Source organism: Acomys minous (genome assembly GCF_964271855.1).
Source record: "Acomys minous genome assembly, chromosome: 8".
NCBI classification, from domain to species: domain Eukaryota; kingdom Metazoa; phylum Chordata; class Mammalia; order Rodentia; family Muridae; genus Acomys; species Acomys minous.
The window spans coordinates 82563827-82579784 of record NC_140489.1 but is presented as its reverse complement, the minus strand read 5'-3'; the positions used below and the strand labels follow the sequence as shown (position 1 = coordinate 82579784).

At 48.5% G+C, this 15958-nt stretch overlaps 1 protein-coding gene across 2 annotated transcripts in view; it reads left to right on the top strand.

Moving 5' to 3' along the window:
- The window catches only part of PXDN (peroxidasin), a 76458-nt gene that overhangs the window by 47333 nt on the left and 13167 nt on the right, over positions 1-15958 (top strand). For both annotated transcript variants that reach the window (XM_084792160.1, XM_084792159.1), the window contains 8 exons: positions 1974-2246; positions 4616-4732; positions 5959-6117; positions 6781-6893; positions 7434-7590; positions 10111-10219; positions 10844-11001; positions 13477-14980. In XM_084792160.1, the coding sequence (XP_084648286.1) occupies positions 1974-2246; positions 4616-4732; positions 5959-6117; positions 6781-6893; positions 7434-7590; positions 10111-10219; positions 10844-11001; positions 13477-14980 (2590 nt within the window). The remainder of the gene's footprint in view (positions 1-1973; positions 2247-4615; positions 4733-5958; positions 6118-6780; positions 6894-7433; positions 7591-10110; positions 10220-10843; positions 11002-13476; positions 14981-15958) is intronic.

The window sequence follows — 15958 nt, the reverse complement described above, 5'->3', positions numbered from 1 at the left end:
CCATCCTTTGCCTGGTGTAGAGGCGAAGTGGGCCTTGAATCCCAGATAGCACCAGCCAGCATAAGGGATGTGCCTCAATGAGATGAGAATTCTTTCTCCTCTTGTCAGTCAGATCCTAGGGGCAGATGGAAATTGTTCTTCTCTCTAGTTCTCTCTCCTACTGGTGGTCCCAGCGTGTAGCTTTCTGCTTTGTTGCTCTGGAGCTTAATCTTGTCCCATCTTGTCTAATGGTGGTGCAGGGTGCAGGTTGGGGCTGCAGATGCCCTCAAGCAGACTTGACTTCAGAATATTTTCAGTCTGCTGTCTGCCAGTCAGACGAGCGTGCTGCTAGTGAATTTTGGTAGTACAGCTTAAACACCAACCAGATACTAAAACCATCCAGAAAAGCCCACTCCTGCCTCTCTTTCACTTATGTCATGCCTGTTCCTGTCCTGTGCCTAAAACATCTTCGTGTATTCCTGTTCCTTCTAGACCGAGTAAGCATTAGCAAGGCATGTGTACTGGAAGCCTCTGTTCTCTCACTTTCATACATGAGATTTCCTTGCTCTTTTTCTTTTCATGGCTTTGCCAGGTCCAAGGATTCATCTTTTATTTAACCAGCTAGTTTTTGGTATAGCTTCAGATGTTTTTCCAAGCCATTAGGTTCTGGGTTCCCATGTCCTTTATTCAAAACCTTTTGGACTAGCTAGTCTTTAAGTTCTAGAAATTTAGGTTTGTTTGTTTGTTTTGTTCTGTTTTTGTTTTCTTAAAGAAGGCAACATAGAGCATAATGCATTTCCAACTTACAGTCTAGGATCATACAGTCCAGGTGCAAATGTCCACACAGGAAGCTGTGATAAAGACTAGAAGTGCCCATGCTACCTGTGTCAAATTTAAAAACAATTTAAGAAAGTCTTGGTTCAGGAGGCTTTTTGGATTCCATATTTGTGGATAAGAGTTGTGGGCTAGAAACAGCACAGGGGGTAAAAAAAAAGATACCTGTACAAATGTCGTGGTACAGAAGATCATGTGTAAGATAAGTTCCAACACAAAGGTGCATGCAGCTTCCATTCTTAGGACCTTGGCTACCTAGGCCATGCATCTACTGTGGCCTCACTGTATTAAAAAACCTTCCTGTGATACATATTAGCAAATGTGTGGATTCCCCAGCTAGATTTCATCGAAGCTATCCTTTCATTGTAGTTATTTGCATTTTTTATTTTGTGATGAAAATGATATTTTATATGGCTTAAATATCCTCCATAAACAATTTCATATGCCAATAGGAACTGCCACCATTAATCAGGTTGCCAGTGTATTTATAATAAACAAAAGTAAAGGTTCTTCGGAGAGTTCAGAGTGCATCTGGAGGAAGAAATGCAGCTCTCCTCACAGTGGTTGCTGTCCACAGGTTGCCTCAGGTTGCCTGCATCTGGCTGACCTGAGTATGGACACCATTTTATTTCTGCACTTAAAAAATAAAATCCACGTGTTCATGTGTAAATGTAGACGCATGCATGTCACAGTGTGGAGATCAGAGGGCAGTCTTGCCTGTTGATTCAAGGCTTGTATCTTGTTTGAGACAGGGTCTCTTGTTAGTCCCCACTGTGTACAAAGAAGTAGCTAGCTGCTCCAACTAGAATCTGAGAATCTTCCTTCTGCCCCCCCCCCTCCCCCCCCCCCCTGTGTTTCATTAGGAGTGCTGGGACTACAGCTGTTGCCACATCTGGGGTTGTGTGGGTGTGCTGGGGATTTACATCGAGGCCCTCCTGTTCAAATGCAAGTGTCTTATTGCCTACTTAGCCATTTCCTCAGCACCATCTGCACATTTATTTGAAAAGAAAAGACAATAAGAAAGTATGTAATTTAAATGTTACTGTTTTTGCTTACCTTGGAAGCCATTAGGGTTAATGGACAGTATAGACATCAAAAATAACATGCAGAAATCTTATGAAGCTGTAAAACAATTAATTGGGAATTTTTGTTTGTGACAGCCCGGCCCACGTTTGTAATCCAGCCACAGAACACAGAGGTACTGGTGGGTGAGAGTGTCACTCTGGAGTGCAGTGCCACAGGCCATCCTCTGCCACAGATCACCTGGACAAGAGGTGACCAGACACCCTTGCCAATTGACCCTCGAGTGAATATCACTCCCTCTGGAGGACTGTATATACAGAACGTTGCCCAGAGTGACAGCGGGGAGTACACCTGCTTTGCATCCAACAGTGTGGACAGCATCCAAGCCACGGCCTTCATCATTGTTCAAGGTGAGCATCCTTGTGTGCCATCAGACTCTTGGCCTGGCACAGCTCCAGCAGCCCCTTTGGCTTTACCCTGCCTGTACCACATCACACCCTCTGTGTGCCACTTAACTTGGCTCTTTCATTTTTCTTTCTTTTTTTGAGACAAGGTCTTGCCAGCCCAGCCTGGCCTTTAACTTGTGATCCTTTGCTCAGGTGCTGGGATTGAGGTGTGTACCACCATGCCCAGCTGTTTTGATCTGTATATGTGTGCATGCCTGTGTGAACATGTTCATGCATATGTATGTGGATGGGTGTGCAAATATAAACCAGAAAACAATTTCAGATACGGTCCTTACTTCTAGGGGTTTGGGCGTGCTCTGTTTTTGTTTTATTGTTGTTTTGTTTGAGACTGAGTTTCTCACTGCCCCGGAACTCACCAAGTAGGCTAGACTGGCTGGCTGGGAATCTTGAGGGGCCTGCCTCCCTAGCACTGTGCCCAGCTTCGGTTTATGTGGTTTCTAGGATTGAGGCATTTCTCCAACTCTGCCTTGCTTTTTAAAATCTAAAAGAGCCACTCCATCTGACCTAGCACACTTGATTCGGCTGGTCAGAGCACCCGTGTAGCTACATCTGTGAGTGTGGACATGGACACCTGGACACTGGAAGTGAATCACTGTGTATATGATGCAGACAGATGAGGTCACAGTGGTAGTGGGTCAGCATGTACACCTTGCATGCAACTTTGGATGTGTACTGGCATCACAATCGTATATGCACAGTACACACTGCCAGGGGCACAGTGGTAATGAGCCGGCATGAGCATCTTGCACACAGCTGTGACTTTCCTTAGATTACCATGGCAAATGCACCTTGCACATAGCTCTGAATGCACTCTTCAGTCAGAGTGATATTAAGTCAGTGTGCATACCATGCAAAGTGCTGTGGATGTCCCTGAGGTCACACTGGTAGTGAGCAGGTGTGAGCATTTTGCACACAGCTACGATTGCACTCTGAAGTCACAGTGATATCAAGTTGGTGTGTTTACCAGGCAGATAGCTGTACGTATTTTCTGAGGTAAGGCTTAAAGCAGGACTCTGGAAAGATGGCAGTTTTAAGACCTTACTTTTTATTTCTAATTCCTTAACTGGCCTTAGGTGAGTTTACTTATTTTCAGGTAAGTTATGAAGCGGGGCACATGTTGGGAACCTCTCAAACATACAGATGTGCCTCTGTCTTCAGTGATCTCATGCCTCACTAGCAGTTTCTTGTGAGCTGATCTTTCCCATTTCTGTACACACAGCTGTACAGTCATGGAAGGCAGTTTTATCTCTGTATTTTTTTTTTTTATATATAAACTGGGCTCTTACTGGACACAGCACCTGTAACTTGCTATTAACTATTCAGTAGCCCTCACTTGAGTCAATTGCACAGAAGCACCAGATGATGTGTTCAAGCATTTGCTTATAGTAATGAGTAGTGAGGTAAGGCTTCTCCCTTCAGCTTCACCCAGGCTGAATGCAATGCTGTTGGTACCCAGTGCTCTGTAACCTGCAGCATGCTGTGTGAGTAGTCTGTGTGCTACTCTGTATAGCCCTGAGGAAGCACTGTTCTTGGATGATCTCCATGTGTGCTCACCCTCCTCTCTGAGCCTTTCCCCTTCCTCACTTCCTTGAAGACATGGTGTGATGCAACACTATTCCTGGAGAGATGTGAACCAATGTCTTCTCACCCCAGATAGGGACCTGATGACAGACCAAAGTATGGGTTCTACCAAAGTCCTGCTTCGTGAGCCAGTGAGTTTTATTGGGATTATTTACGGGAATATGGGTGAGCATAAATGACTCAAAAGACAGCTGCATCACCAATGCCCACTCAAGCATGGGTGACCACTCACAAAAGGAGCACACTGCACAGCTGCAGGCAGCTCAGCAGGTGGGAGTGTGTCCTTTCCAGTTGGCGCAGTTGGTCTCAGTCTCTTGTAGGCATCTCAACATGTTTTTGTTTTTTTTCTAGTCAGCTTGACTGGTCTCTGTTGCTTCTACACTGTTTGGCTGGTGTCTGCTTCTTCCAGTTTTCTGGGACTGTCTGAAAGTCTTCTCTCAGCAGTGTTACTGTTTATGTACTTTTGGGGAAGGGGAAGCCCAGTGAGTCCGGTCAGTTTCAGGGACTTCCTGAAGCTCTAGTATTTCCCTTCCCCTTAAAACATCCTGTGGCTCACCTTCTTTTCCATACCTTATGCGGTAAGTTTCCCTCCAAGATGGAAGGCTTTCATCTTGAAGGAACTGCTAAACAGTACATGGAACCCTTGGTAAAGTCCTTTTGCTGTGCGACTATATTACACAGTCACTTTACAGTCTCCCCAGTGTCACGTTTTAAATGTTCTTCCTCTTCAGCCCTACCTCAGTTCACTGTGACCCCTCAAAGCAGAGTGGTCATCGAAGGACAGACTGTGGATTTCCAGTGTGAGGCTAAGGGCTACCCTCAGCCAGTCATCGCCTGGACCAAGGGAGGTAAGATGTTGTCCCGGGCCTTCCATCTTCTCATTCATCTAGGACATAAGCCATTATCCCTCTCTTTCCTGAAGGGATGAGCTGTGGAAGAGGCTGTAGGTGTCTATCTATAGGGCCTGCCTTGCAGTACAGCATGGCTGGTCACTGTAGGCTGCATGGGCTGAAGCTATCTTTGCAGAAGGACACAGGGTGCCTATTTAGCAACTGTGCAGTGGCTCACAGCATGGGGGGTAGAGCTTTCCATTTCTCTGTAGAGCCCACTAAAATAGCGGGTATCTCCTGACTCTCAGAACTCAGAACTGTCCTCCCCCCCCCCCCCCATTTTTGCTCCTATTATGTGATTGCTTAGCACTTGGTTAGTTCCTGGCTTTTATGGTCTGATGGAAACTCTTCAGGCTGGGTGAGATTGTGGCAAGGGCAGATGCTAAGTTCACTGAGGAAACCTCTGTATGTCCCCAGTGTTTCTTCCCTGCAGCCCAGGCAGGAACCCTCAGAGGACCTGCCACTTTGTCTTCAACCAAAAGGCCGCTGCATCCTCCCTCTGAGGTCGAGGCAGCTGCACACCTCCTCTTGGTTGGCTAGGGAAGCATCCTGGTGGAAACACTTATTCACAAAAACATGTGCCAGTATCCTCCCTCTCTAAGGGCACTTGACTTCTGTGCACCCTGGGCCCGGGTCCCCTTCCTGTCTGTTTCCGCTGGTATAACTTGGGGTCAGCCCTCCAGGTACCCTGAATCCTTGTCTTTTTTTTTTTTTTTTTTTTTTTTGGTTTTTTCGAGACAAGGTCTCTCTGTGTAGCCTTGACTGTCCTGGACTCACTTTGTAGACCAGGCTGGCCTCGAACTCACAGCGATCCGCCTGCCTCTGCCTCCCAAGTGCTGGGATTAAAGGCGTGCGCCACCACGCCCGGCCTCTGAATCCTTGTCTTATTCTCCTAGAATGTTTTGCCTTTTGCCTCTGTTCTCCGTTCCTTTCTGTGATAATTCCTCTGAGCTGTCATTTTACCACTCCTCGATGGATGGACAGCCACTAGCAGCCTACGTGTGGATGCTGAATAAGCATCTGCTTACTGGAGCAGGATTGGCCATTTGGTACCTGATCCAGGAAGTTCTTCCTGCTGAGGCAGCCATCTTTAGAGATAGCATTCTCTGTCCCCCATCTGTCTCCTACACTAACCCCGAAAGCCTCTATGTCCAGGTTGACTGATGTCTCTCCCCACTTTGCAGGGAGCCAGCTCTCAGTGGACAGGCGGCACCTGGTGCTATCCTCGGGAACACTCAGGATCTCTGGGGTTGCCCTTCATGACCAGGGCCAGTATGAGTGCCAGGCCGTCAACATCATCGGCTCCCAGAAGGTCGTGGCCCACCTGACGGTACAGCCCAGAGGTAGGTGCTATTGACTTGGTGGATCTGTGAGTGCCTCCCGTCAGTGACAGACTTCCAGAAGCTGATATCAGCATCCACATTGTAGTTCCAGCTCTCCTGGGCTCCGTTACGTTTAGAACCCTGATAGCCCTGCCTCTTATGTTCATGAAGGATTCACACAGACACTTAAATCGCTTCCTTCCTTATGAGAGCATTCATCTTACAGTGGCCTCAGTGAGGCTGACTTTGTTAGTGAGCAAATCAGAGCAGACAGCTGGATGTAGCCTGAGGCCCTTGAGGGTATCATGAACTTTGTCTCTTAGACCCATAATATCCACTGTTGGTTTTGTGGACTTACCTGGCAAACCCAGTGTGCTCAGGTCCAGTTCCCCATGCTGGGATCCCACAATGGTGCCTGCCAATGCCTCACTCCTATCTAATGAGTCTGGGCATCAGAATCATTGTTTTGTTGGTGGGCCACCCCACACTACTACTGCAAGCTGTTGCTGCTGGCCATGGGTGTGGGTTTAGGGAGCGCAGGCAGCCAGGCTTGCCAGGTAAGCCCCAGAGCCTTTTCTACAGTTCACGTGCAGGGCTCTAGGTTGGCCTGAGTGTGAGCGCTGCACTTGCAAATTTCTGTGATGTGGATCAGGTGCTGCCTCATTCTCCACATTTGTCTTCTAGTCACCCCGGTGTTTGCCAGCATCCCCAGTGACATGACTGTAGAGGTGGGCACCAATGTGCAGCTGCCCTGTAGCTCCCAGGGGGAACCGGAGCCAGCCATCACCTGGAACAAGGTAAGAACTGGCACCTCACGCACCCAGGCTCCCCCTAGTGCAGCAAGTGTGATGCAGGAACTGTGTGATATAGTGACCTGGCTACAGTCCTCGCAGAGGGCCCGTTCTCAGGGCCCTCCAGCTCCCTCCCTGCCCACCCGTCTTCTCCAGAGTGACACAGCAGCGGTCTGCACACGGCGCACATGGCTTATCGGTTCTGTCTCTCACTCGCCCTGTTTCTCTGAGCCCTTTCCATCATAGCTCTTGATGTTCAGTAGTTAGCACAGGTGTCCCCAAGTATAGTGGAGCTCATCTTTTGAACATAGCTCTCTTCTCAGCAAAGGACAGCTGTGTAGAAGAGCTTATCCAACCGACTTTGGGCTGGGAGAGCTGTAATAATTCTTCTTCCCTGGGAAGGCTGGGGCAGATGCAAACATAGCCTCAGAGATTTTTTTTCCACCCTAGTTTTAACAGTGGCTGGATGTTCCTGTCTCCTAGAAAAGCAACTTCTCTTTCCTAGTCTTACTATAGTCACATTTTTTTTTTATTATTTTGCTCCAGGATGGTGTTCAGGTAACAGAAAGTGGAAAGTTTCACATCAGCCCTGAAGGATTCTTGACCATCAACGACGTTGGCACTGCTGACGCAGGTCGCTATGAGTGTGTAGCTCGGAACACGATTGGATATGCCTCGGTCAGCATGGTACTCAGTGTGAACGGTAAGAAGTGCATGCCAAGCACAAGGCATTGTCATGAGGGGTTTGGCAGATACACTATCAGGCCTCTGTCCTCATCCTATAGCATCCATTTAGGGTATGTCCTGGTTAATTGTTGTAACTGTTAGTGTCACACAATCTAGTGTCACTTAGGAAATGCTTATTTAGGAATTATCTTGATAGAGTTGGCTTGTGGACGTGTCTGTGGGAGATTGTCTTAGTTGTTACTTAATGAAAGAAGACCAAGCCCACTATGGGCAATACCATTCCCTGGGCAAGGGGTCATGAACCACATGAGAGAGGAGAAAGGATGTGTTTATTTTCTCTCTGCTTCTGATGGGATTTGATGCTTTGTAACCTGGACCTGTAAACCAGATATATCTTTTTTTCTCTGAAATTTCTTTTTGCCAGAATATTTGTTACAGTGCCAGAAATCAAATGAGAATAGGGTGTCACAGTGATTCAGAGAACAGAATGTTTGGCCAGTACCTTCCTCATTCTTTAGTTTTCCACAATCTTCAGCAGCTGTTTTCATACCCAACAGTACAATTTGTAGTGATCCCTCTGGGCATCCTGTGCCTCCCAGTCGGTCACGGTGGCTGCAGACTGGGATGTTACTCATGCACATGTCTGTTCCTGGGTAGCGAGTAGCCGAGTGTCCAGATTCCATCTCTGCGTTCTCCCCTGCCTGCAGTCTGTTCTCTGGCTGTCTTCTTCCGCTTTGGAGAAGAAGAAAAACACAAGCCCTGCTCAGACACAGCAAGGGGAAGAAGCAGCTCATGAGGGAGGATTGATTGGGTCCGGAGCACAAGGGAGGAAGGAGTCGGGCCTGAGAATATTAACACCTTGGGACTAGGCGAGGTCACCCAGAAGAGCTTGTCTAAGAACACAGCTGGCCATTCTGCCCTAGGCTGGCCAGCCATCAAACAGGCTAAAAAAAGGAGAAGTCAACAAAATATCATCTCTAACTGGCTAGGAAGGAGATGGAGTCAGAGGCGAGTATTGTATGAAGTAGACTCTGGACCTGTCAGTCAACATGGGGAGAGAAAGACTCAGAGTAGGGGAGAAGAGGAAGAGAGAAAGGTGAGTGTGAGCAAATAGAAGGTGATATGAACAAATGCAACAGAGACTGGAGGAAGCGGGTGGGTCCCAGTATATCCCAAGGAGTGGAGGTCTGCCTGAGCACGGGGTGTAGATTCCAACCGAGCCTTGTCTGTCCCAGGGGAGGAGCTCCACCACAGCAGTGGAGTTTATTCTAGCCACACGTGGTCTGTCCCAGGGGATGGAGGCTCGCCCCAGCAACTCTGGTGAAGGAGCATTTCAGTAAAGTCTCTTCAGCGGAGTCTAGGCCCATGAGGACAGGAAAGAGTACTGACCATTTGGCTAAGATGATGTGTGTGGCCAGAGCTCTTCACTGGCTGAGGGTAGAAGATTGGTTATGGTTATTTGTGCTCGGCATAGTCTCACAACTGTGTGCTTTGTGTGAGGTGAAAAAGGAACAAGAAGTGAGAATCACACTGGAGCTGGTGCTGTACAGCTTTATTGCCAGCACCTGGAAGAAGCAGATGGAGCTCTGTGAGTTCCAGAACAATCTGGTCTACGTAGTGAACTCATGTCCAGCCAGGGTCTGGCAGGCATAGACTGATCGACCGACCGACCGACAGACAGACAGACAGACAGATAGAGATGATATTTATCAATATATAGATACTAAGACATCTCAAAAAAAAAAAAAAGAATCAAAGTGTGAAGCTTTGATGGAGACAGGTTGTGCTGTGTTATTTTCTGTATGTTGTGTGTGTATCTGTGCTGTGTATTTGGTGTAGGCTTGTTCAGGGCTGTGTTTTTTTGTGCTGTAATAGTGTGATATGTAGGTGTGATGTGGCTTCCATAGTGTGTTATATGGCATATATTTATTCTGTATGCTGTGGTGTGTGGATGATGCACAGTGTGGTGTGTGCAAGCTGTCCGGGTATTGTTTAGGTGCTTGTTTTTGGTGTGTGTGTGTGTGTGTGTGTGTGTGTGTGTGTGTAGGCACTCATAACGATGCTATGATGGTGACTGCAAACAGGACTAAGGGACTGGCAGTGGAGGAGAGAGTAAGGAGCTGAGTCTAGCCTTGGGGATGGTTGTTCTTTTAGAAGAACAGAGACTCCTAGAATGAAGGCACCTCCCCTGGTATCACTGTCCCCCCAGATGGCCCTGAGACACCTCAGCAGCAGCCCCCACAGGCATCATGCTGGGTATAGGCACATCTATGTTTTATGTTCCAAACATTTTGCCACTTTTACTGAATGTCATATAATTTTTCAAAATTAAGAAGTATATGATTTCCATACTGTTTAAAAATAGCTTCTAGTAGAGTTGATGCTGAACTAACTTGAGCCTTGGTTCAGCAAGCACAAACAGCCTTTGGCTGGAAGCATGACTTCTGCCCAGATGATGTCGTGTCTAGACATGGTTGCATGAGTAAGGAGGTTGTGTTCTTTTTTTCCCTAGTAATGTGAGTTCTTGTTTTCCTAGTCCCTGATGTAAGTCGAAATGGGGATCCTTATGTTGCTACGTCTATCGTTGAAGCCATTGCAACTGTTGACAGAGCCATTAACTCGACACGGACACACTTGTTTGACAGGTATGGTACACAGGGCTGTGGTGCTGGCCTGGGTAGAGCGAGAAGTGGGTGGTGTGGGGTGGAATGCATGCTTTCCTAGCGCATGGGTCTTTTTTTTTTTTTACCTGTTTCAGCCCCCAAACTTTAATAGAAAAGTCCTGAGACCTTTCATATGAAAGCCGTAAGGAGCATCAGCAGAATGTGCTTTCTCTGGGGTTAAGCGTGCTAGCAGGAAATGTACCTTCTCCGTAGGCTCCGGACTTTGATTCACAATCAAAACATTTTTTAGAAGACCCACCTCATTCTTTTGGCTTGTTAGAGGCAATTTGACAAAAACAAAATGTTACCAAGGTGGCCAGTGGAACCCTCCATGTTGGCAATTGCTGCGGACTCTCTGCGCCTTAACTGAAATGCGATGCCTGTGACTCTCTCTCTTGACTTATTAATGGTTTGTTTTCAGTGTCTTTGGTTCTTGTTTGTCTGTTTGTTGCTCTGTCGCCTTCCACCTGGGATGAGTCAGGTACAGTGCACCACGTTGTCGAAAGTAGCCGTAGACCTTTAGTACTAATCAGTACACTTTTAGTTTCTGGCTTCTGTCCTCAGTGACTTATCTCATCGGTTCTCTCCCACCCTCATTCCTGCCAGCCGTCCTCGTTCTCCAAATGACCTCCTGGCCCTGTTCCGGTACCCGCGGGACCCATACACGGTGGGACAAGCCAGGGCAGGAGAGATATTCGAGCGGACCCTGCAGCTGATCCAGGAGCATGTCCGGCATGGCTTGATGGTGGACTTAAATGGGACAAGTCAGTACCTTTTACTTCTCGTCACTTGAGTACGAGGTGCCATGTGCACCCTGCTGTATGCGTACCCTGTAAGAGGGCTGGCTATGCCTGCACTAGTACCTAAGCCCACTTTCTTCTGAGCTTACATAGGTCCTGGTCTCTCTTTGGGTGCCCCCTCAAAAGCCTTGGCTGCCCAATGGCTACAAGAGAACCCCAGGCCTTGTTGGTCAGCAGCATGCCTCTTCCAGGTGTCCATGACCCTCCCAAAGTCATCAAAACATAGCTACACAATGACCCCAGGATCCCAGGCTCAGAGCTCAGTTTCATTAAATGCATCCTGAAGACATTGACACAGCCAAGGCCTTCACTTTCCTGACTATCCCTTCCCAACAGAGTGTTTCAGTCTTCAGACAAGCCATCTGCGGATGCCCATAATGGTACACACACATCTTTGTATACACCAGGACATTGACCAATGTAGGACCTGATTAGCTAGGTTGTAGCTGATTGTATTCCTGTCTGTTCTGGCCTCACAGTGTGTCCTTCTTCCTATGAGTTGTCCTGCCTAGTCTAGTTCTTGTGTGACAGACTGAACGGGAAGCCTCGGAGGACGATCTTGAGGGAGCTGCTTCTCCCAGCCTGGAAGCCATCATGTCCTCTTGCTCTTTTGGATTTGTGTATGATTGTTTTAGAGATCATTCTCTATAATGAGTTCTCTTACAGTCTTAAAATGTGCAGACCGAGTCTTCAGAGGCAGGTGGGTGCTTGTGTGCGCGCGCACACGCACACGCACACACACACACACACACACACACAGAATATGAGTACACACACATGCATTTTGGTATTGTGTGCCTGAATATGTGCACATGTGTGAATATGACTGTGCCCAAGTGTGAGCAAATACCTTTATGAGCATATCTTGTATAGGAGCATGTCATGAGTGTGCAAGCAGGTTTATGAATATGTGTATATATGTTTATGAGTGTTCATGTGTGAGTATATGTGCATGTCAGTGTATGAGCTTGTCATTAGATGTGTGCATAGTTGTGTGTAACCATAGATGGCTTGTCTGAAGACTAGAACACTCTTAGAGGAGGGATAGTGAAGAAGACGAAAGCCTCGGCTCTGCCAGTGCTTTCAGGCAGCATTTGATGAAACTGAGCTCTGAGCATGGGCTGCTGGGGTCATTATGTAGCTATGTTTTGATGACCTTAGGAAGGTCATGGGCACCTGGTAGAGGCATGCTGCTGACCAACAAGGCCTGGGGTTCTCCTGTAGCCAATGGGCAGCCAAGGCTCCTGAGCAGGAGGAAAACCTAATGGGAGCCTACCCCTGGATAGACAGGTTGGTGGATGTGATTTGTGATGGATTTTGTGAAATTCTAGGCCAGTGTTATAAAGTGTCCTGGGGTGATGGCAGAGGAATGGAGTGGATGGTAGGGGTCTGAGGAACCTGTAGAAGGCCTCATGCAGGTGGCTGTAGGATCAACTTAGAAGAAAAGATGCCTCAGTATAGTAGTGTCTGCAATATATAGTGATGGCCATAGGGAAGCTGTTCCATAGGAGAGGACCACCCAAGGCAGGTTTCATAGAGCAGTATGAGGTGAGGCTGAAGAGCCTCAGTTTAGGACCTATGAGTGTGACGGGATTCTTTTTTTTTTTTTAATTTTTAAAAATTATTTTGTTTTTGTACATACACGTTTATACTATTACATATACATACAATAGATTACTAATGGCAAGAAGAACTGTGACATAATCAGGAATTATATAGATATTACATTCTTAGTGTTTTGGCTATTTGTATTTGACAGCCTTGAAGAAGGCATCTTTCCTGTCTTGGTGCATCTAAATTTCTGAATGTAAATCAATCTCCGTCACATATTGTCATTATCAACTTAGAACATCTATCTAGACCTAAAAACATCTTAACCCCTAAACAACTAAGCTTCACTGTAAAACTAAGCTACCTGGTCTTCAACTCCCTCAGAGCTTTGAGGAGTAAACCTGATTATCTGAGTATGCCGGGAGTGCAGGTTAGGAGCTTTCCAAATGAAAAGATGACAGAGACAGTTTTCTACCTGAATAGTCACCCAAAACTCTCTATAATGTTGAAGAATCTTCTTCAGACTTCTGGCCCAGTATATCTGACAGACATATTTATGAGGCAGGAACTATTGAGGACTTGCTTACCCTGCCTTGGCAGAGTTTGGCTGTCAACTCTGCCTCCACACTAGCCCTTTTTTGGGGGTGGGGGGAGAATTCTGCTAGTGATGGGATTCTTACAGACATCTTTTTAGAGCCATTGGTATCAACCACAGGCCCGAGGGTAAGGCGTCAAGTCCATCAGCAAACAGTGAGCTGATCAGGAAGGGGGTCCATCCTAACTAATCAGATGTCAGAGCATCTGCAGGCACCCGCTGAGGAGACACCGAAGGCAGTGGTGGTCCATGCCATTGCTGGTGGGAGTCAGTGCCACCCTGCTGTGTTGCAGGTTACCACTACAACGATCTGGTGTCCCCCCAGTACCTGAGCCTCATCGCCAACCTGTCAGGCTGCACCGCACACCGTCGCGTGAACAATTGCTCAGATATGTGCTTCCACCAGAAGTATAGGACGCATGACGGCACATGCAACAACCTGCAGCACCCCATGTGGGGTGCCTCGCTGACTGCCTTCGAGCGCCTGCTGAAGGCTGTGTATGAGAATGGATTCAACACGCCCCGTGGCATCAACCCCCAGCGTCACTATAATGGGCATGTCCTTCCCATGCCCCGTCTAGTGTCCACCACACTGATTGGGACAGAGGTCATCACCCCCGATGAGCAATTTACACACATGCTGATGCAGTGGGGCCAGTTCCTTGACCACGACCTCGACTCTACAGTGGTGGCCCTGAGCCAGGCCCGCTTCTCCGATGGGCAGCATTGTAGCTCTGTGTGCAGCAATGACCCTCCCTGTTTCTCTGTCATGATCCCCCCCAACGATACCCGGGTGCGGAGTGGGGCCCGCTGCATGTTCTTTGTGCGGTCAAGCCCCGTGTGTGGCAGCGGCATGACATCCCTGCTCATGAACTCTGTGTACCCTCGAGAGCAGATCAACCAGCTCACCTCCTACATTGATGCCTCCAATGTGTATGGCAGCACAGACCACGAAGCCCGTAGCATCCGGGACCTAGCCAGCCACCGTGGCCTGCTGCGTCAGGGCATCGTGCAGAGGTCTGGCAAGCCCCTGCTTCCCTTCGCCACGGGGCCACCCACTGAGTGCATGCGTGACGAGAATGAGAGCCCAATACCGTGCTTTCTAGCCGGTGACCACCGTGCCAACGAGCAGCTGGGCCTGACCAGCATGCATACCTTGTGGTTCCGGGAGCACAACCGCATTGCCGCAGAGCTGCTGAAGCTGAACCCGCACTGGGATGGGGACACTGTCTACCACGAGACCCGCAAGATCGTGGGGGCAGAGATACAGCACATCACCTACCGGCACTGGCTACCCAAGATCCTGGGGGAGGTGGGCATGAAGATGCTGGGCGAGTACCGGGGCTACGACCCCAGTGTCAATGCTGGCATCTTTAATGCCTTTGCCACCGCAGCCTTCAGGTTTGGCCACACTCTGATCAACCCTCTGCTCTACCGTCTGGATGAGAACTTTGAGCCCATCCCACAGGGCCACGTGCCCCTGCACAAAGCCTTCTTCTCGCCCTTCCGCATTGTCAATGAGGGGGGCATCGACCCACTTCTCCGCGGGCTGTTTGGAGTGGCGGGGAAGATGCGTATTCCCTCCCAGTTGCTGAACACAGAGCTCACAGAGAGGCTGTTCTCAATGGCTCACACAGTGGCTCTTGACCTGGCTGCCATCAACATCCAGCGAGGCCGGGACCATGGCATTCCACCGTACCATGACTACAGGGTCTACTGCAACTTGTCAGCTGCTTATACCTTTGAGGACCTGAAAAATGAGATCAAGAGCCCTGTGATCCGGGAGAAACTGCAGAGGTGAGTGCTGGGTAAACTGGGACACTTGGATAGGTATGTGGATGCCAAGTGACCTTGGCTTTGACTCTGAAGTCACCATCTCTAGGTTCGAGCGTATGTGGTGACTCGAGGTCAGGTGAGAGAAATGTGGAGATGCTGGGACTGGACAGCCGGTGGCCTGCTGGCTGGGATGCTGCAGAGTAAGCCCAGTGTTGCGTAGAGTCATGTCGGCCAACCTCTTTATGCTGAGGAGCTGGACTTTGTAAACTCCGGGAGGGTTTCTGTTGAGATAGAAGTTGTACTTACCTAGCTGGGGACAGAGAAGAGGCACGTGGACAACAGGCCTTAGACTGGCCAGCCTCCTGGGCCTGGCTCCATCTGTCGCCTCCTATGCCTTTTCAAGCCTGTGACCCCCACCTATAGGACCTACTCATACATGAGCGACTATTGCTGATAGAAGAGAAGAGCTGGCCAGTCTAAGGCCTGTTGTCCACGATAACAAATGGGAAAGTTTCATGGGGAGACGGATACCCCTCAACTCAGAGGATAGGGCCAGGCTCTTTTCGACCCACTGCCTCCAGGAGGCTGTTCAGACCTGAAAGCCCTCAGAATGTCTTTCACTTGGGAGATACTTCAGTTTGCAAATGAGTGCTGCTCTGCCCCCACTATGTGAGTCTACTTAATGGTATTTGATTTCTGCCGAGGAAAAACAGTTCTCCACGGGGACAGTGTATTTTTTGTCACCGGTATGCTTAATTGGGATTTATGCTTACTGACTATATTTCATGCTCTTCAGTAACCCCTCCCTTACCCCCCACCCGTGTTCCTATCCAGATGGCCACACAGATGACTTTCACAGTCATTTTTTGCTTGCCAAGATACTTTCAGAACTTCTCAGTTTCTGGTAATCCTGTCCCTGCTGCTGGAGATGATGGGCCTGAACTGGCTGCAGGGGAGAGACCCCTGGCAAAGACCACACTCACTCCCCGCGCCACCAGA